Source organism: Triturus cristatus, chromosome 4_1, assembly GCF_964204655.1.
Source record: "Triturus cristatus chromosome 4_1, aTriCri1.1, whole genome shotgun sequence".
Lineage (NCBI taxonomy): Eukaryota > Metazoa > Chordata > Amphibia > Caudata > Salamandridae > Triturus > Triturus cristatus.
Window position 1 is genome coordinate 588,290,279 of NC_140585.1, and position 20,264 is coordinate 588,310,542.

The 20,264-nt window shown below is 41.0% G+C and overlaps 1 protein-coding gene across 1 annotated transcript in view; it reads right to left on the reverse strand.

Moving 5' to 3' along the window:
- Positions 1–6,365: 6,365 nt before the first annotated feature.
- ELAPOR2 (endosome-lysosome associated apoptosis and autophagy regulator family member 2) overlaps positions 6,366–20,264 on the reverse strand; it is a 449,018-nt gene continuing 435,119 nt past the window's right edge. The window contains exon 22 of the mRNA XM_085652909.1: positions 6,366–8,833. Within this exon, the coding sequence (XP_085509035.1) occupies positions 8,774–8,833 (60 nt within the window). The 3' untranslated portion in view covers positions 6,366–8,773. The remainder of the gene's footprint in view (positions 8,834–20,264) is intronic.

Sequence of the window (20,264 nt, forward strand, 5' to 3'; positions counted from 1 at the left end):
TTGGACTGCGGTCTTGATCTAATATAGACTAGCCATTCAATGGTGTGCTCCAGGATGTGATAACAAGCACCTTGGTTAAGTATATGGGGGAATGGGCAATAGCTGAAGAAATTATAAATTGGTTAGGAAAGACAAGAACCTTCCAGATGACCTGGCTGAATGGGCAGAAAATCTACAGGCGCTTAACTATCCCCCAAATGCCAGACCTCAGCTAACACTAGTGTGAGTGATACAGAATAGCTCTACATGTCAATAAATGATAAACACACATAGCACTGGAAAGAAGACAGAAAGAGGGCACAGCATAGTAATGAACACAAACAAATATATGTGGGATCCAGCATTCAACAGATCTACTGATTTTGTTTGTGAGATTGTTCCTGTGAAATTATTTCGTAGTCAATGGCCTGAAGCTTGTCATGAGGATGAGGTCCTTCAAGGTGTTATGAAGCTTATCTGTGCTGGTTGGCGACATAAGGAACAAGGAGGTGCATGCTATAAGGAGTTTTGGGGTGTGAAGGACCAGTTATCCTCTAGTGAGGGCTTGCTGTGGAGAGGTCATATGTTAGTTTCTCCAGTTGCGTTAAGCAAGGAGATGCTGGACCTGGCACACAATTCCCATTTAGGTATTTCTAAAACTAAGGGGAGATTATGCTCCACTTACTGGTGGCCTGGAATGGATCTCCAGGTTGAGCGTTTGGTGAGAGAATGTGTACAATACTCGCTGAGTGAAAAGAGCATAAAAACTAGGACTCCGCCTATGGCAACTAGGACATGCCTGAGTGGTCCCTGGAAAGACATTGTTTTGGACATTCTGGGTCCTGTACATGGTGATGGCCAGGACACTTATGTCATTGTTGTGATGGATCTTCTCTACAGGGGGCCTGAAATTAGTTTTTCTAGGGGTGTGGACACAAAAACAGTAATTAACTTCTTTAAAGTGTTATTTAAAAGAGAAGGGTTGCCAGAAACTCTGTTGACTGACAATGGCGTACAGTTTGTCTAAGGAGATGGGGGATTTTCTCATGGGATGTGGGATTCTTCATAAAAAATGTGCCCTATATCATCCTGAGTCCAATGGAACCGTGGAAAGGTTCAACGGGGTCCTAAAAGAAACTATCTCATTGGCATAGAGCAACTGTCTCAATTGGAAGGAGGAGATTTCCAAGAGGGTCGGGGTGTACAGATTCTCTCCTCACACGACTACAGGAAAATCACAGTTTTTTCTGTGACATGGAAGGCATCCTTATACATTCTTGGAACCTCCGTAGATAATAAAAATCCTCTCTGATGAACATGTTGACACTGACATGCAAGATTGGAAAAAAAGGGAAGAAGAGAAGTTTAAGAATCGTAAAATGCATTATGACTTGAGGCATGCCGTCAAAAACATGAAGGTTGTTGTTGGGGAACTCTGTGGTGATTAAAAAACCTGGATGGTGAGTTACTGGATCTAAGTTTTCTAAACCCTTAAAGGTTATAAAAAATGTCACAGTGTCATCAAAACATCCGACCATATGGTGTGGAATCTCAGCAGAGATGTGTGCAGGGGGAGAAAGTTGGGGAGCCACCAGAGTGTTGATGGGAGTAGTGATGATGATGGAAACGAGCGCGATGTTGGTTTTCCTGAGGAAATTGAGAGAAACCCGCAATCCCCTTTACTTGGATGATTATGTTGTGTAAACCTGCACTCTCTTTTATTTTGGTCTTATTTACATTTACTGTCTTACACGCAATTTTTCCATGTTTTCATTTAGTTTTGTTCATAAATACTGTACTTATGTTTTGTATTAGTGAGGGAGATGTGTTGTAATGTGCTTCTGCGATGTCTCATCATTACATCATATGTGCAAGTTCTAGAATTGTTTACCATTCTTGGCTGGCTGAAGAATGTTCTTAGGGACTTGAACTAGAACTGTAGACAGAGCCAGTTGCGTGGCTGAGCTATCTTTCCTATCTACCATCAAATAAACTCCTCTCTTATGCCTACAAGGGCTCTTTTCATCTTTAAGGAAGAAACCACTTTTCAACACAGAGTCAAGGCAACAATCTGGGAAAACATCATACAAAAGATGGTCATTTCCAACATTCACTCACTGTGTAATTCAATGATGTAGGCCTTGAGATCGAAGTCTTCAATTTATTCCACTTTATATTCCACTCCAGTTACCCAATCCTACTTAGGATTTGAAGCACACTTTTCCCTGAATTCTGCTTCACTATCCCTCAATAAACTTGTGGTTAAGGCCTAAAGCAGCTGACTGTGTAAATTGGTATATCTTTTGGTAAAGGTTTAAGTCCTGCGGTGCAACTCAAATCTGGTAGTGGGTGTTCACTCAGAAAAGTATGCTAGAGTGCAGCAAGGAGACATACATTCTTTCATGGAAATATTTTGTGTCTTGAATGATTCATAACAAGGATGTCTTTTAGTTCATGCCCTTTTTCCTTTACACATTGCTGACATACAAAATAGTTTTGCTAATTATTCCCCTAGCCTTGGTAATTCAAAAGGTAAGGTTTTAATGTATGCAGATGACTCAATCATCCTGGACTTGGATCAGATAGGCTTATATTGTTAACTAGAGGTGATGAAAGACTACGCAACTTTGAATGAACTGAGTAAACATCACTAAAAGTAAAATAATGCTGTTTTGGATGCAGCATATCAGGATCTTTTGGAATCTTTACCAGAAATTTCAATATCTTGAATGGGTAAACAATTACAAGTATTTAGGTCTTAATTTTCTGTCTTTGCAAAAACATAGGTCAACAGCACTTCTCTTGAAGGCCTTGGTGTCTTTCATTATGCAACCAACCCCTATGATTACCATGTGAACCTAAAATCATTTCTATGGTCTTCTATGGTTGCCGCAAATTACTTTTACAAAAGCAAACAAAATTGAATCAAATATTTCTAAGAGGGTCTGCTAGTCCCACACAACCGAATTTCTGCAAATGATAAATTTGTACAATGATTTTTTCCAAAGCTCAACTATGCTCAATAAGGTATGACATTCTAAGAGAAATGGATAAGTTTGAAGGGTATCCTCTTTCCACTTCAGGTCACTCTTGAAGGATCCAGTAACGTTTGTAGATTGAAACAAAGAGGATTTGATAAAAGTAGCAACAAAAGGGCTCAAAAGGATAATTGAAAAATATTGATTATATAAAATCATTTAATGCGGACTTGAGGAATTTTTAACATTCGGGCTGAATCTACCCAATAACTTTGTTTCTGAATTAAGATGGGTGGTTTTCAATTTTACTGAACACCTCGTTTAGACGCCCAGGGGGGTAGACACATCAATTTTAAAACAGGTGATTTACTAATACATGGGGATAAAGGAGATTTGCATAAGGTACCTCAAAAGAAAAGACTTTGCACCTTTTTTTCATTAAAAAAAAGTTTGGACATGTTTTATGAGTGTGTCCAATTTTAAAGCAACTTTGTTGTTTTTTTATTAGCCCTCGATTTCAGAAAGGTTGCTTTTGAACAGTGGATGAAAAAGACCATGTTGTTTTTATATAAGGTAAAATCAGTGAATATTTCCTTTCATCTTGTTATGTGTTAAGGTATTACATTTAAAGGAATGAGTATTACAAAGGTTATGTAATTTAATTGTGATGCTTCTCTATGGAGACTTTAATGTATTCTTCTTTTTCAATAAATAGAAAAATAAACCTTACTGCTGCACCTTGCATTCTTTCAAACATCCCTGGACTGTTTTTAGGACTATCAAACGTGGTCATTTGTATTCAATACTGTATCCCATAGAACTCTCATCCTCTGCCCCTACAATGTAACTTACACTTCTCTGACTGCTGTTAGAAGGCATCTGCACAATAAAAGCAATGGCAAGTCTTGCTTGATTTCCTCTATAGCCCCATAGCACAGGTTTACTACAGCCAGAGCCACTGGTATTTTGTGATGGCTGCATTTTCCACATAATTTGCTGCACTTGCCATGTAATGGATTACCCACCTCATAATTTCCAAATTATAATAAAAAGTTACTAAAAATGCCACCATGTATGTTTCACTATACTGTAACAAGTTAACTGGTTGCCTTTCGATCACTGATTGCTGCAGTTCGATAGTAAACCAATAATAGCAAAGTGAAGCACTTGCCTAGACACTGTTCACATGTGTAAAAATGACCAACAATTGAGTAATACTGCCAAAAAATGATGCTCATTACACTGCACAATTTTCTCTTTCATTATATGGTCCTCTACTGCCGCATACATTCAGTGTCCCAGACTATAACTCTTGCTAACCTTGACTAGCAACGTCTGGAAATAACAATGACCGTGACAGTAGATTTAGTTTGCTAATTTAGTTCGGTAAACTTTCTGTAATCAGAAGTGTATAAATCTGTTTCTTCTGCTACTTCCTATTCACCACTGTTGAGCCCTAACTGAGCTGTCAGAATAAAGATTCTCTGTTGACACAGATAGCTCTCTCTCTCAAACATTCTAACAAATTCTCCAAATAACTGAAGCATTGCACAAATATTTTAGAAATTGTTTTTTCTCCGTTCACTTCTGGATAACCCTGGGCAATGAAGCTACAGGAGTTTGTGGAGATTTGTTAACTACACATTCCATGGAAATCAGGCAAACACTCTGTTCCTCCATGTAGGGGTGTCAGCTACTAAACTGCACCCACAAATGCTTTGATAAGGCAACTTTACATGCTAAAAAGCATATAACCAATTCACAAAAGTGAACTTTGAAAATGAAAAATATCAGGCAATAAGAGAGGTGATGATTTTGGGGTCCCCCCTAACCTAGGGGGAGTACCAAGCATATGCCTTTAACACAAAAAGCATATCATGATGAACAATTCAGTGGTGGTCCCATCCTCTTGGGACCACCCCAAGCACAGTTATGGGCAAAAATACAATCCCAACCAAAGGCCCTACAAAGCATTATGGGACGAGATTAGCAGTGGGCAGTAAATATTTTAGTATGCAATATCAAAACATTCCTCAAGGGGCAGCAGCTCTCTGGCCGAGCTGAGAGCTAATAATACTATAAATGCTATAAAGATCTGAAATTCAACTAGTCGTTGCTAGGTGTCCCTCAAGTCAAATGCTGCATTTGACTCATGAGGGACACCTAGCAACGACTAGTGGAACTGAAGCTTCATGAAAGGGTTTCAATGCTTTTGCATTTGACTCGTGAGGGACACCTAGTAACAACTAGTTGAACTGCAGCTCTTTGTAGAATTATTTTGATATTGGATACTAGAATATTCACTGCCCACTGCTAATCTCATCCCATAATGCTTTGCAGGGCCTTTGGTTGGGATTGTATTTTTGCCCATAAATGTGCTTGTGGTGGTCCTAAGAGGATGGGACCACCAATGAATCTTTCCACAAGATGTGCTCTTTGTTTTCATAGCATCTGCTTGGTTCTCTCCCTAGGTTAGGGAGGATCCCAAAATTATCACCTGTCTCACTGCTTGCTAAATTTTCATTTTCACCTTTGTGAAATGACTATATGCATTTTAGCATGTAAAGACAGAGATACTTGTTATTTTACCAAAATTATATGAGGTCTCTGTTTTATTAATTGGGAGTCAGATGGAGCGCAGTTGCGGAATTCACGGAATTTTTGTGCAAACGCCCACCCTACCTTCTGGATACCTTTGATGCCAAATTCATGCATAGCAAAACCTGTAAATTCAAACAAAGTAAAATATGGTTTCCAAACCTGCAACTAAATTGTGGGTCATGTGTCAATTTACAGATATGACATGAGCCTTTGAAAAGATAATAACCAGAGAAACAGTATCATGGTACTGATAGTAACTCATGCAATTCTTAATGAACAGCCTTGATAAATAGGCATACCATGAAACAGGTGTTCACAGGGTTGAAGCAGTTTGGGTGGCTGAATGAAATCATAAAGAAGGCTATTGGTCTTTAAGGGCAACATCCAAAGAGATGTTTTCTGACTGAAGAAAGATGAATTTGGAACAATACTGACAGTTTTGTGTTGGAACCAAAAAGGAGATTGTTTTACAATGAACTGTTGAAAGAAAGGCAAACACACTTTACTGACCATAAACAGAAGGGTTAATAAAGGGGAAGTGTTGGAAGACCATGTGTCTCGGGAGTGTTACATAACATGGTTTTGGTTTGGAAATTCCTTTTAGGAGTGCCTCCTGCTGTAAGAATATGTACTAAATGTTTAATACTAGAAACTAAAAACTAGTACTGTGTGCACATTCTTTTATAGTGGGCCAGGCTTTCTCTCCAAGAGCCTCAAATATAAAGCTATTACACTATTATTTGTCTACTCTGATCAAGGTACATTCCAAATATACTAAATGTTTTAATAAGTAAATAAGCCCAGAGCTTTAGGATGTTGGATTTATTTAAAACCACTTCATAAAATAACATCAATTTTTCAAAACTTTTTAACGTACTAAATATCACCAAAAAGAAGACCCTGTACCAAGGATAAGACTATGAAAAAGTCAATAAAGTGCAAAAACAAATGTGTAACGCAGTATATAAAATTGAAACACAACTAATGGTTTAAGAACACATTCGGTAATACCAAAAGACCCAGTCAACATCAATAATATTTTAACAACATGAGAAGTCATATTTTTGTACTTAGCTATAAATAACTTCCAACACAAATTACATTCTGAGCTTTAAAGTGAAAAACAAAGAATACAACATAAAACAAGGAAATATGTTTTAGCCTTGTTGAAATTGAATGAAATCTGAAGAAAAGAAAGCATTTGTAATGAAACAAATTAAATGACAGAAAACAGGGACTTGTGGGTTAATTGATTCCAGTTTTATAAAAATAACATTTCGCCAGGAATAAAAACGTGTCTTGATAAGTACGAATGACAGTTTTTTTTCAGTTTAAAACCAGGAAATCAAACTGTATTATATTAATCTTTTCATTAAGCAGCCAAAGGCTATTCAAATGCAGGAAAATATAACAGCAAAAGGTCACAATGTTCACATACATTAAAGGAATAGCAAGAATAGTAATAGGAAAATGGCAACTCTTGCTTAAAGAAGACACAACTTTGAAAGTAAACCAACAGCATATCAATTCAAAAACCAATCGGGTTAAATACAAATTAAAATTAAAATAATGACTTTTTTATACTGTGAACATGGCAAACCATGAACAAAGAGGTTTAACTCAAATGTCCATTGCATAAATTAAATAGAGAGACATGGAAACTGATTTTCTGAATTACATATTCTAAAGAGCTATTCAGTCTTGCTGCTCAATTAAGCTTAGGCATCGTTACAAAGTTTACCAACCATCATATCAATGAAGAACTATAGTGATGGTGCTTATGTGTGTTGCATGAGCCAATCAATAATTGGCCTGACTTGCCAATTCATTTTACTTGAGTCCTAAAACAAAAATTATCTTACCATGACTCAATATACTGAGCCATCTCTTCAGAATTCCAAAAACTAAGTAGTGGTTTTGTTCACCATATATAGCCCAACTATAGTTTCCAGGCACTTGTAAGCAAACATATGGAGTATATCAGTGGAATATAGAAATACAAATTATACACCAAGAGTGATCTATGAATCCACAAAACCATGTCTCTGAAGATTAATGTGCTGAGTATGAAAAGTAATAAAATAGTCATTAGATGGGAAGGAATTATAGAAAAATTATTTAAGAAATGTGGTCCCATCAAAACCCACTTGAAGGGCACATCCACACATTTGGAAAATGTTTAATAAACAAGATGGCAATTCTAAATTTAACAGATGACTGAGAAATTTATGAAAGTTGAACAAACAATGGTACAAGAAACACATGGCATAAACAGTGAAACCCTGTATCTGCAAAAATGGAGCAAATTATAGTAAAAAGCAAAAGAGTAATAAGTGTGAAAGGAAAACAAAATAAAACACTACCAAACAGATAAAATCAGATAAGAAAAGAAAAAACCATGAATAGAAAAATGAGACTTTAGTGAATAATGCAAAGTTTATCTTTAGAATGAAATCTCAACTTAATTTTCAAGAATTTCACACAGAATTGTGATGTAGTAGAACCTTTACTAGGAGAAAAATAACCCTCTTTCTGCCATTTCCATCAAACAAGGGTGATCATTTTATTTCATGCATGTTCACAGTTAAATTACTCTCAATGATAACTCCATTTCAGTACAACATAATTTTAATAGACGTTGAAAGTTCAAAGCTCTGAAATACGCTACATTTATTTTAAGCTAAAATTCAGTCCCTTCATAAGCAAAGGTTCAAAAAATCAGTTTTTCAAAATACAAAATATAATTTTACTTGATTTGATTGTGAACTCAAAATGTATTTTGCTGTACTTCAAGTAGTTTGAACAGGTTGTCTTTGGAAGAGAATGTTATACAAAGAGTTGAGTTCCTTGCAGAAACTACATTTTCTTATAAAACATCAGGTTTGCTCATGTGGAAGATGTGATGAAAACTTTAAGAGTACAATAGATATTATAACATGCATTAGCATTGCACAGTTGAACAAAACATTTGATTGTAATTGTACATCTCTTCCTGAGTTAAACACCATCACCAGCTGCAAATCCAGTACTTTTTGGCAAAAGACTCCATTCAAATAAGGCAACTTAAATTTTGCTTCATTTTGAAGGTGATCCTTGTTCTCCATCATTTGTCCTGCCATGTTATTGTAAGATGGTGTGTGCCAGGATATGTTTTAAAATATGTTCCTGAAAAAATAGACAATGTGTTTCTATTCTTTGAAAACCGTATCAAATCATCATATATTGTGGGATCTGGAAGATTTCAGTTGAACAGACTCAAAATTGTTCCCTTTTTCCTATAAAAACAAAACAAAAACAAAGAATTATCAGTTGTTCTGCAAATCTGATCATTTTTTTCATACAGTCTTTACCACCAATGCTAATGAGATTTCGTAACTTTTTCTAGCTGAACATGTGCAATGATGTTCTAGACTGGAGGAGAACACAAAATGTTCCCAAGTAGGTGGCGAGCACAGTGAATACCATCCCATTTATTAAACTGCGGCAAGATTGTTGCTTGGTATCAGCTAGCTGATAAGTAGACAATATATTCTAACAGTGGGTTCTGTTGAGGAATGTACAATTGCTTCAAAGAGTTTACATTCATCCTGCTCACCTAGGAGAACCAATCAATGGTACAAAATCAACATTGATTCCCACAAAGACAATTAGGAATTAGACTGACACTGAGAGCTCAAACTGTGAATGATATATTAGAATTCATATGTAGTGTAAAACAATATTTCTACTAATATCTTAAAGTCACAGGACTGTTCCACAACATATAAGATTACATACATAAGTGCCATATACAAGGTACATTACAAAAAACACAATTCAAATGATAAAACACTCAACATTATCAACAAACATAGAAAAAATGACTTCATTGGGCATCTGTATGTCCTTAGTTTATATATTGAAACATATGTCCTTATTCTTTGGACGTATATATGTCAGATACTGGAACGGAACACCTATTCTTTATGTTGATGTTTCAACCCTCAATGAAAAGTGTGTATCTACAAGACTTCACATTGGGTCTTCTTCAGGACTAAGAATTTATTTCAAGAACATCCTTCTTTAAAGGCTCTCATTTGCTACAGAAAAGTAGTGATCACAAAATCTCAGAAGTCTTAACTGTGGGCCTTAATAATCTGTTATCTTGTGCGCATCGTGGAGAAAGCCACGCATCTAAATCCTTTGTGCGTGCTGAAGTTAAACATAGGAACCGTATAACGCTTCCTGAACGTCAAAAACCAAGTTATTTCTTAATTATATGATATCTTGTGCAAATAAAGAAGAAAGCCACACATCCTAATCCTTAATGTGTGCTGGGGTTAGACACAGGAGCCGAATAATGCTTTCTGGACTTCAAAAAACAAGTAATTTCTTCAGTGACAGTGGACAGGGAATCAATCGCCCTTTCTCTGTGGTATGTCCTGGGTCTACTGATAAGTAGAGGGAGATCCCAGTTTACTTTATCACAAGGTGCAGATTGCCTGAAAAAGATTAGACTCTTGAGGCTGTAGTAATGTTGTCACTTCATACAGGCGTCACCAGAATTATTTTCTTACCTTAAGCAGTGGGCCACGTTTAATGATAGCTCTATCAACTTTTTCTATTTCGATTGGAGCAATGTGTTAGTCTGCTGTAGAATATAAATGTGATTTGTATGTAACTGGTGACGTACATTATGAATGACTTGGAACCGTTTGTAACACAAGATTGTGTTTGTAAAGGTGCTCTTGCAAACATATGCTTTCGTTAATACCTAGGGATTTAAGCACATTCTTCTTTCTAGACCTTCCCTGTAAATGTAGAGATAATCAACTCGAACACAGATTTTACTCTGTCTGGAGAATGTGGCACTTATGTTTCGGCAAAACGAAGAAATGTCATTAATGCATGTCGTTTTTTTAAATTAAAGAGTTTAGGGGCTTCAATGTCCCATATTTCTGTAGGAACCCGGGTGGGAGGCTCTTTCCTGAACAAATAACTCTGATCCCAAAAATATTACATTAAAAAGCATAGTTTGGATTTACTGAAATTCCGTTTATAGTCTGCCTCGGCAAGTGTTATAACTATCTTGTCTACATGTTGAAGGCATTTGCCTAGTTCATCCTCTGTGATGTATATATTATTGGCATAAGAGATCACATTCTTTCTGACCGAAAAACCCCTCGCCTATTTGCCCTTGAGGCAATTTCATAAAGTAGTACTGAGTTCTTCCAAATGAGAATTAGATTAAATAAAATGCTTCAGGGCCTGGACTCTCAAAAATTGATTCTCTATATCTATTGTGGTTTCTATTTTTTGTGTGTGAAATGCTTAATTTATTCAGAACTATGTGCATTTGAATAGCATAGTTTTACAATGTTGGTTCAAACTGTTATAGACCAATACTCATCTCTAAGATTTATTTGGCTTCAATAACAGGAAAATCAGGGTATACATATGTTATGAGAAGGGGATGAGGATTCGCGGATATTGCAACACATCCAAAATTAGTGTGTGGTCCCATTTGGCCTTTGGTTTCGTTAGATAGTGGTTTTGGATTTGCAGCTCATCTCGCAATGGGGGTACACACAACTGCATTTCTGTTCAAGCCAGCTTTACTTTTGTATAGCGCTGGAGCCATTTGTAATGCCTGTTTTGTAGTGTTATGAACCCCAATGTGCCCCAGTATAGGCCTAAGCAGTTCCACGACCTTTTACCTACATTTGTCCTACCTTGCTCTACATAACGGTTTTGGCACTGACCTTTTACCTAGTTAGGTGCCGAATAAATGTTGTGTGGGTTTTCTCCAAAAACTAGCCTAATTTATTATGCATGAGGATTCTTAGTATAACAGCAGGATTACCATCTTCTGCATGATAACTCTGTTCAAAAATCCCCGTTATCATCATCCTTGGCCAACATGCCACAGTACCATGGCAAATCTAGGTAGAACCCCTGAGGGTACCTTTCAGGTATATAAGTACCACATCTTCGCTGGGCACACCAGAGGAGAAACTTCCATGCTGACATGAGACGTTGAAGTCCCTGCACGCAGACACTCCAGCACGCAGTGATTCGACATCCCTCCTAGGGTGTCCGACTAGAGATCAAAACAGGGTCCTTCATTCTCTCCCATCAAGTACTGGGGTTGGCTCTTTCCTAGGGGGATTCTTAGCCTACATACATGCTAGGTACACTTAGCTAGTGTTAGCATCTTAGGAATAGGCATGATAACTGCCATATATCTATATACCTCCATATATTCACTGTTTTAGTACCATGGAAGAATTCTACCTTTCATTTACTCTGTTGGTGCTCGTAATAGTATATATCTGTTTCTGTCTAATGGTTGTTGCTGCACACATATTTGATACTATGATGATTCTGGTTCAATAATTATGTATTGAAAATGTTCCCACCATTTATTCTGTGTATCTCTCTGAGATAAAGTGAGCATGACTGACTAAGCGAAAAGTACTATACTATTTCCATGATCCCGGAGGGGTCAAGGTTGTCGTGTTCGAAGATTGCTAAAAACTATTTGCTTCTTGGTAAGGTTGTGGGGCTTAAAGTGGCACTGTGAGCTACCTGGTCTACAGACTAACATATCTGGTGGGGGTGTCTGGAATCAGTCTGGACACCAGTCCTTTAGTTTATGTTGTCTAAATGCGCAGATCCTATTTAGATTTATTGGAGCTACATGACAGTAGCATGTTGGTCCTTAACTAAATGGGGCACTAAAGAATAAAAGCTTCCATTACTAACTTCCTTCCCTAAAAGGAACACTGATTCCAGTTGGTAGGGTTTCATGGGCACCCAAAATGGGGTTTTATTTAGTTTAGTTGAGCAATGCCCCACAGTTTTATTTACAGTATGTGGAATACTGGTAATTGCTTTTGCGTGTGTAGGTATCTTAAGACAACCTGTGACCAATGTTTTTATAGGCCATATCCTTGATGACATATACTGCATTCATTTTGTGTGTTTGTTTCTTATTTATTTTTAATTTCAAATCGTGTTTATTGAATTTTCAAGAAATGAACAAATGAAGATAAACACGAAGTTAAAATGATGATAATGGGCACAAGAATGCTGACAAATAATAATGAGCAAAAATAAGCCACAAGAAATATAAAAGAAGTAGAAAGCAGTAAGTTACTCAAGTGCATTACCGTGGAGGTCACAGTGAAGCTCGGAGAGATACATGTGGTCTATTGAACACAGTTTTCGCATGTGTCATAATAAAGATACAAGACAATACAGGTGTACCAAGAGGACATAGCACTCTATAAGTAATACAATATAGGAGGTTGAGGTATTTTCACAGTGAGTCGTATGTGAAAGAAAAGGCATCAAGGGATCTCCATAATTTCCTGTTTGTTTTACGCCAGGGAGAGGCGTGGAGTGAGATGTTGTCAGCCCCTCTGAGGAAGGACAACCATTCTTGCCACATCCTAAAGGAGACTTCTTTGGATTTTTTCCACTTAGTGAGTACAATTTTGCAGGCCAAAGTGAGCATAAGATCTAACAAAAAACGATCATGCTAATCTGTGATCTTTGGGTCAAGAAAACCTAACAAGATATAGGAAAATTCACTTGGGGGTCTATATTGAATGTGGTGCTTATACAATCGTAAATTTTATCCTAGTATGTTTGAAGGATAGGGCAGTGGAAGAGCATGTGGGCAAGGTTGCCAACATGAGTATTACAATTCCAGCATGTAGGGCTCTGGCTGAGGTTAAGTTTAAAGATCCTCTCGGGGGTCCAGTATGTCCTGTTCATTAGCATAAGTTTTGTTTGGGATATTATTGGTGACATTTTGTTAGAGAAGGGAGTTACATGTATCTTGTCCCAGTTAAAAGGGATTTCACTTGAGTTAGGTTGGATCAGCATTTTACTTCACACTTCGTTTGGCATTTGCGAGGCTTAGGGGATAAGAGTTTGTATATCTTATTTTTTTTTAAAAGTTTTATTTACGATTTTCACAATGCATCACAAAATACATACCGACGATAATGCAATATAAGGACAATGTGGACAAATAAAGACTAATAAAAGGAATAATACCATCAAACATAACAACAAAAAGAAGAAAAAGGGCTGTATTAAATATGCATAGCTGGGTAGATTCCACTTGTTTCAGCATAGCTACCATAATAGTACATCATAGTCATTGACAACATCAGTAGTTATACAGTTTCCGTATCAGAGGCATCGTGTGCAGCAATGGAACGTAAATAAATCAATAGGGGTTCCCAAATAGCATTTAGCTGAGAGGCTATGGGTAGCTCTTCTGCATATAATACCAAATTCTCCCTACAGTATGCCAAGTCCTTAAGCCATTGCGCCTCTGTGGGGCTTTGTTTACTGTCCCATACCATTGCCACTCGCCTTTTTGAAATTAGCAATGCCACTATGCTAGTTTGCCTATAGCACCTTTCAAAAGGGGGAGCAGGCCCAATAAGCACACCTGGGGTGAACAAAACAAAGTAACAACAATGATTTTCGATAATGTAGTGGTCACTGTGGTCCAGTACTTCCTCACCTTGTTACAGGACCAGGCCAGGTGCCAAAAATCCACCCCAGAAGTACCGCATCGGGTACACCTATCAGACTCTGAGACCATATCTAAAAAGCCGGTGCGGTGTGTGATAGAAATGGTGGAGGAACTTGAAATGTATAATGCGGAGGTTCCCATTAGATGTGAGGGCCCCGGTTAATGCACAGCAATGTTCCCAATCTTCGTTAGAGAGTGGCAGGTCTAAGTTCTCATTCCATTTATTCAGACTCTTATCCTCAGGAAGTGTCCTATCCGCTCTGGCGGACCGATACAATTTAGTGACAAGCTTGTGCCTAATGGGGCTAATTAGCAAGGCTGTAAAGCCAAGGACGATGGAGGTTCTGCAGGAAATGTAGGAAAGAGAACCTGCGATGCCCCTCTCAATCTATGCAAAGAAAAAGTAAACAGTAGGGGTTTATGTTGGATATATTCCATATCCGCAGAGGTCAGAAACGAGCCGTTAGGATATAGATCCTGCATCTTTTCAATACCCGCCCAAGCCAAAACACGCTTGGGTCCCTCCTTATGCGTCACCGAGATGTCTGCATGATAAGCTATGGGGAGCAGTGGTGAATATAAGGATAATTTCCCGGCTAGGGGGCTCAGTGCCTGCTACGCTGCAATCATCGAGTTGACAGTATGTATTCGTCACGGGGGTGAGGCGGCGGCTATGTATAAGGATAGAGTTCAGAGGAATGGGATGTGCATCCCAGTGCTCCACCGCCACATGAGGAATGAAGTAACGAAGCAGCAGCAACCGCTATGTTTTAAAAAAAATGTTGAGAGAGGGGACTAGGCAAGTTATTGAAAAAGATATAAGAATTTGGATGGTACCACCATTTTTATAAGTGCAAGAGAGAGTGGAAGGCAAATCCATTTATTTATCTGGCACTCCAGCCATGTTATAGCCGGACCATAATTTTCCCGAAAGACTATATCAGGATCACGGTGCACCCAAATTCCTAGATACTTGACCGACTCCGACGCCCATACAAGGGGGAAGTCCAACTCATGCGGCTCTGTGCACATGGTCAGAGGCATTACCACAGATTTGGCCCAGTTTATAGACAGCCCGGAGAAACGCGCAAATCGGATATATTCGTGCAGTACCGGTGCTAGATGAATGTGTGGCTCACGGATGAAAAGCAGCATGTCGTCTGCATAGAGCAAAATAAGGGGCTGATGATGCAGATTTATGGTCGCTTGTTTTTGACATTGCCGAATAAGACAGGCCAGAGGCTCTAGTGTCAGGGCAAACAGCAGTGGGGAGAGCGGGCACTCTTGCCGAGTGCCTCTAGTGATGGTAATTGGGCTCGAGGTGTGACCCCCCACCCAAACCCGTGCCGTCGGTCGCATATACAGTAGCTTAACCCAATTGATAAAAAAGGGGGAGAAGCCCATTCGTTGCAGTATAAAGAATAAATAGCCCCATTCAATTGAATCAAATGCCTTGGCGGCGTCCAGCATAACAGCCACAGCTGGCAATTCAGGATAGAGTGTGCAAATAAAGTACGGAGGTTGTAAGATGTAGAACGCGTGGGACCTGATTGGTCTAGGAGGACCAAATTCTGCATCAGCGGTTGGAGGTGTGTGGCCACAATTTTTGCTATAATTTTTACATCAGTATTAATTAGTGATAGCGGCCTATAAGAGTCGCAGTGTTCAGGAGTTTTGTCTTTTTTTAATAGAGTGATAATTAAGGCCTCGCGAAGGGACGGAGGATACCCGAATCATAGGCTTCCGCATAAAGCTCCAGCAAAAATGGGCGAGCTCTTCTTCGTAAGCTTTGTAGAATTCAGAGGTGAAGCCGTCCGGGCCCGGGCCATTTTGTTAGGGAGAGAAACAATGGCCGTTCGGATATCCTCCACTGTGATAGGAAGACCCAAATAATCCCTCTGCCCCTTCTGACAGCCAGGCAATGGCCACCTGTGACAAATATGTATATAATTCCACCCGGTCAGTCTCGCCCTGAGATGTGTACAGTGTCTCATAGGTCTACCTAAACTGCTCCACAATGTCAGGAATGCTATAGTGATCCTGCCCCGATGCATCTGTTATCTTAGTAATGATGTCGTGGCTCAGGCGGTGTTTGATTTTTTGGGCTAGGTGATGGCCAGGGATTTGCCCTCACCATAAGAGCGAGCCACATAGCGCTTGGATATATATCGCATTTCTTCTTCTGCCAATTTCGCATGTTCGTGTATGGCTTCTTTAAGAGACGCCAGAGTCGATTCAGCAGGCGCACATTCGTAGTCGTGCTCAAGTCGAGTGAGCGTAGCTTCTACCTTGGCAATCTGACCCCAAATATCTTTTAATATACCAGCTGTTGTACTGATGCACGTGCCCTGAATGGTAGCCTTAAAACCCTACCATAATACTCCGGCACTATCTCCCCGCATTTTCAGCAAAGTAGTGTGTGATAGCTTCACGGATGGTTTCTAAATAGAGAGGATCTAACAGTGACTCAGAGCGGAAGCACCAAGTGAAGGGCCTTGCGGTTATCGTAGGAATGCATAGAGTGAGTTGGACAGGTCAGTGATCAGAAAGCATGCGCGGCAGATTTTCTACCTCCATTACCCAGACTGCCACCCTGTCCCCTACCAGCCAGTAGTCGACAAAAAAACAAGCTGGATGTGGCAAGGCACTGTGCGCAAAAATTCCTAATAATCCCTCCAATCAAAAATATCAATATCTACTCGTGTGCTCCAAGGAAGAGGGTAGCCACTCATACCCCCAAATATAAAACCAGAGAACTCAGGTCCAATAATGCAATTACAAATAATCCTGAGCTCTACAAGAAGTGTACTATGTAATTAAAGTCCAATCAGTTTTCTTTCATCTCCGTAGTTTTATTCTTGGAAACTTCTCAAACTGGTCATTATACTTCCATAAATTGCAATCTTCTCCAGGTAGCAACAATAGCCAACACGTGTTTCGTCAGATGCGATGCGTCCGCATCTCTGACTTCATCAGGGCTTACTAAATATCTCTTTGTTTCCAGTTGTATGTACTGTTAAACAATAATTCATATGTAACCATTTACATTCTAAAATCTTCCATCCAGGGTGTTCAGATGGTCATACAATCATCAGTCCAGAGCAGTGGAGAGTATTTCTTGCTCGGTATCTTGGCGTCTCGTTCGCCGAGATACCGAGTAAGGAGTAAGGAGTAGGAGGTGGCCGAGCTATCGCGATCTACCGGTCTCAAGTGCTGCAATTACATAACAACCTAGAACATGTAGAATAGCCATCCCAACACAATATAAACATAAAGGCCACTAGCCATCAAAAGATTTGCTGTCCCCAATTCCGGAGCCACCACCGCCCCCCAGAAGTCCCAGCAATCCGTACATAAAGCAACAACAAAGAGGAGAGGTCAGAAACAATGCACCCTTGCAGATCAGTTGTGTCAGAGTCCGCCTTGTTCAGCAGCTGCATCAACAGAATCCCCAGGGTCTGCACCTCCCGTGGATCTGGGGGATCGCTTGCGACGGGATACAGTCTTTGCAAAGTCTAGGGCCGATTTCGGGCAGGTGAAGATCTTGTATTTACCGTTGTCCTCCACACGTAACCTGGCAGGGTACAGCATAGCATACGGGATATGCGCAGCCAGGAGTAGTTTCTTTGCAGGCTGGTACTCCCGAGGGGCCTCCTGTACCGCCACTGTAAAATCGGAATAGAAAGCAAGGGTGTTTCCTTCATGCATGATGGTGCCCCTCTCCCTGGCAAGGCAAAGAATCACACCCCGATCTCTATAATTTAATAGGCGGGCAATTATGGGACGAGGCGGGGCACCTGGTGGGGGTTTTGCAGCCAACGAGCGATGGGCACGCTCGACGATGAAGACCTGCGATAACTGTTCCGGGCCAAAGATACCATGTATGAGCTTCTCCATGTAGGTCTCTAGGCACCCCGTGTTTGTGGACTCTGGCAGGCCCGTAATGTGTACGTTATTACGGCACGGTCTAGCTTCCAAATCCTCATTACGGGCCTGGATGACGGCAAGGACCTTCTCCGTAGAAGTCGTCTTCTGAGTAACCTGTTGCAGCCCATCTTCTGCATCTGAGATCTGCATCAGATGTTGCGCATGTTTGTCCAGCAGGGATGACATGTGATCCATATGGAGGTTAAGGTGGTCGATCTTGCCATCGACAGATTGAAGGCTGGCCTGTACCGCAATGAGTGTCTTGTCTATATTTGTCAAATGATCGGTGGGTGTGTCTGCCTCCAAGGCCGCATGCTGAGCTGCTCTTCCGGTCTTCCGGAGCTTGAATGTGAGGGGTGGTTGGCTTTTCCCCATAGTGCCCACCCAGAGTAGCGCACCCCGCAGGTTGGAGTGGCTAGACAGCCCAGGCCATCACAGTATCCAAAGTGTACTGTTGCCCCAGTAAGCGTTCGTGTTATAGCTACCGTAGTACCAAAGCATTGCAAGGAACCAGGGAGGTCGTATATGTAGCAGCGTAAGTGAAGCGTCTTATCCTCAACAGTCTAATTCACAGTGGTCCCCAAGTAACCCCAAGTGCCCAGCCAGCAGAGTAGCCATGCCGCAGCAGCGTGCAGGTGAGAAAGACATGAACCAATGATGATGGCAATATCGGAGCAAACGGTAAGCACTTCAGGCCAGTGCCATGCCTGAGGAAATGATAGAATACCAGGCAGCAAAATACAGCAGCGCCGGTCTGTATCCTTGAGCTGACGCCTCTATCCGTTGTGCAGGGGTGGGAGGCGGGCCCAGGCATGGAAGGATGTACACAGGCCGATATCGCGCCGTCCGGACAGCGCCGAGGAGGCAGACACAAAGTATTGAGCCGCAGGCAGGCACCACAGGATGACGTAGCTCGGTGGTGGTCTTCAGGGGGCGCACCGCGACCGGAGCTGACTCAGTGTGGCCGCCTGCTCAAGACAGCATGATATCCTCCACCGTTGCAGAATGCTCGGGGGCCAATGGCAGCAAGGAGGCCCACCAGCAGACTATAGGGCCGTGCGCAGTCCAAACTCAAGTGGCCCGGGGCACGAACCGGCTCACCGAGCTGCCCGCGGCAGGCCCCCGACACCATGCCGGTGGGCTGCGAAGTCCAGAGACGCGGCACAGATCAACGCTAGTCCTGTCACCAGCTGGCCGCGCAGTCAAGGCCCCCAAGGCAGCACAGTTCACCAGCACACAAGATGCAGGCAGCTGAGTGTCACTGCCCCCTCCGGAGTCGCCACACGGCACACCACAAGCCAGGCCAGAAATCCGCGCACAGCTCCGGCACTCCCAGCCCCCCCCCCCAGTGCCAGCCACGACCTACCTTAAGCGCCCAGCCCGAGCGCGCCCGGAGCCGCCATGCTATCCGCGCGGAGGTAGATGCCTCACTCGCCGATAAGTCTGCAAGGACGCCGCAATCTCTCCCAAAAGTCAGCCACAATAATCCGCCGCTGTCTAGGAGGCTGATACAGCAGGTTGAGGCAGATAACGGGCCAGGATTTCGAGGATTATTGCCGGATGTTGAGCTCGGCCGGCAGAGCAGCTCTACAGAGCGGCCATTTCGCAATGCGCCCTCTAGCGCCCCCAGAGTTTGTATATCTTAGAAACGGTGTGTCCCGACTTTAATATCTGAAGCATCCTTGAAAGGATTGAAGGCTCGGAAGGTTTTATAGAGCGTAGCATGAAGAGTGATTTTAGTTTTAGGAATTTATAAAAATCTATGGAGTTTAGTGTGTGTCGGATCTGGAACTCGGAGAAAGCCAAGGGGAGATTCCCTGTAAAAAGGTGTTTGACTATTTATGCCATTTTTTGACCATTGTTCCCAAAAGAGCGTCCTTCCGTTGGTCTTCAGACTCAGGTTGCGCCAGAGAGAGGTCAAGTTGGATTCGTTCATTTTTACCGCAGACATATGATCCAGTCGTAACAGGGCTCTTTTAGTGTTTAGAATAATATATTTTGAGTAGGGAATAGAAGATATATCCATAGTGAGAAGAGCAGGTAAAGGGATGTCGTTGATGATTGATCTTTCTATATCCAACCAGACCGGGACATAGTCGGCGTGGGGAAGTAGCCAGTTGGATCCTTGTTTACAAAGATGCGCAGTTTGATAGTTCCTAAAGTTCGGGAGGCCCAGACCACCTTTTTCTTTGGTTCTTTGGTTAATTGAAGCTTTTTTATGGATATTCTGGGTCTCTTTCCTT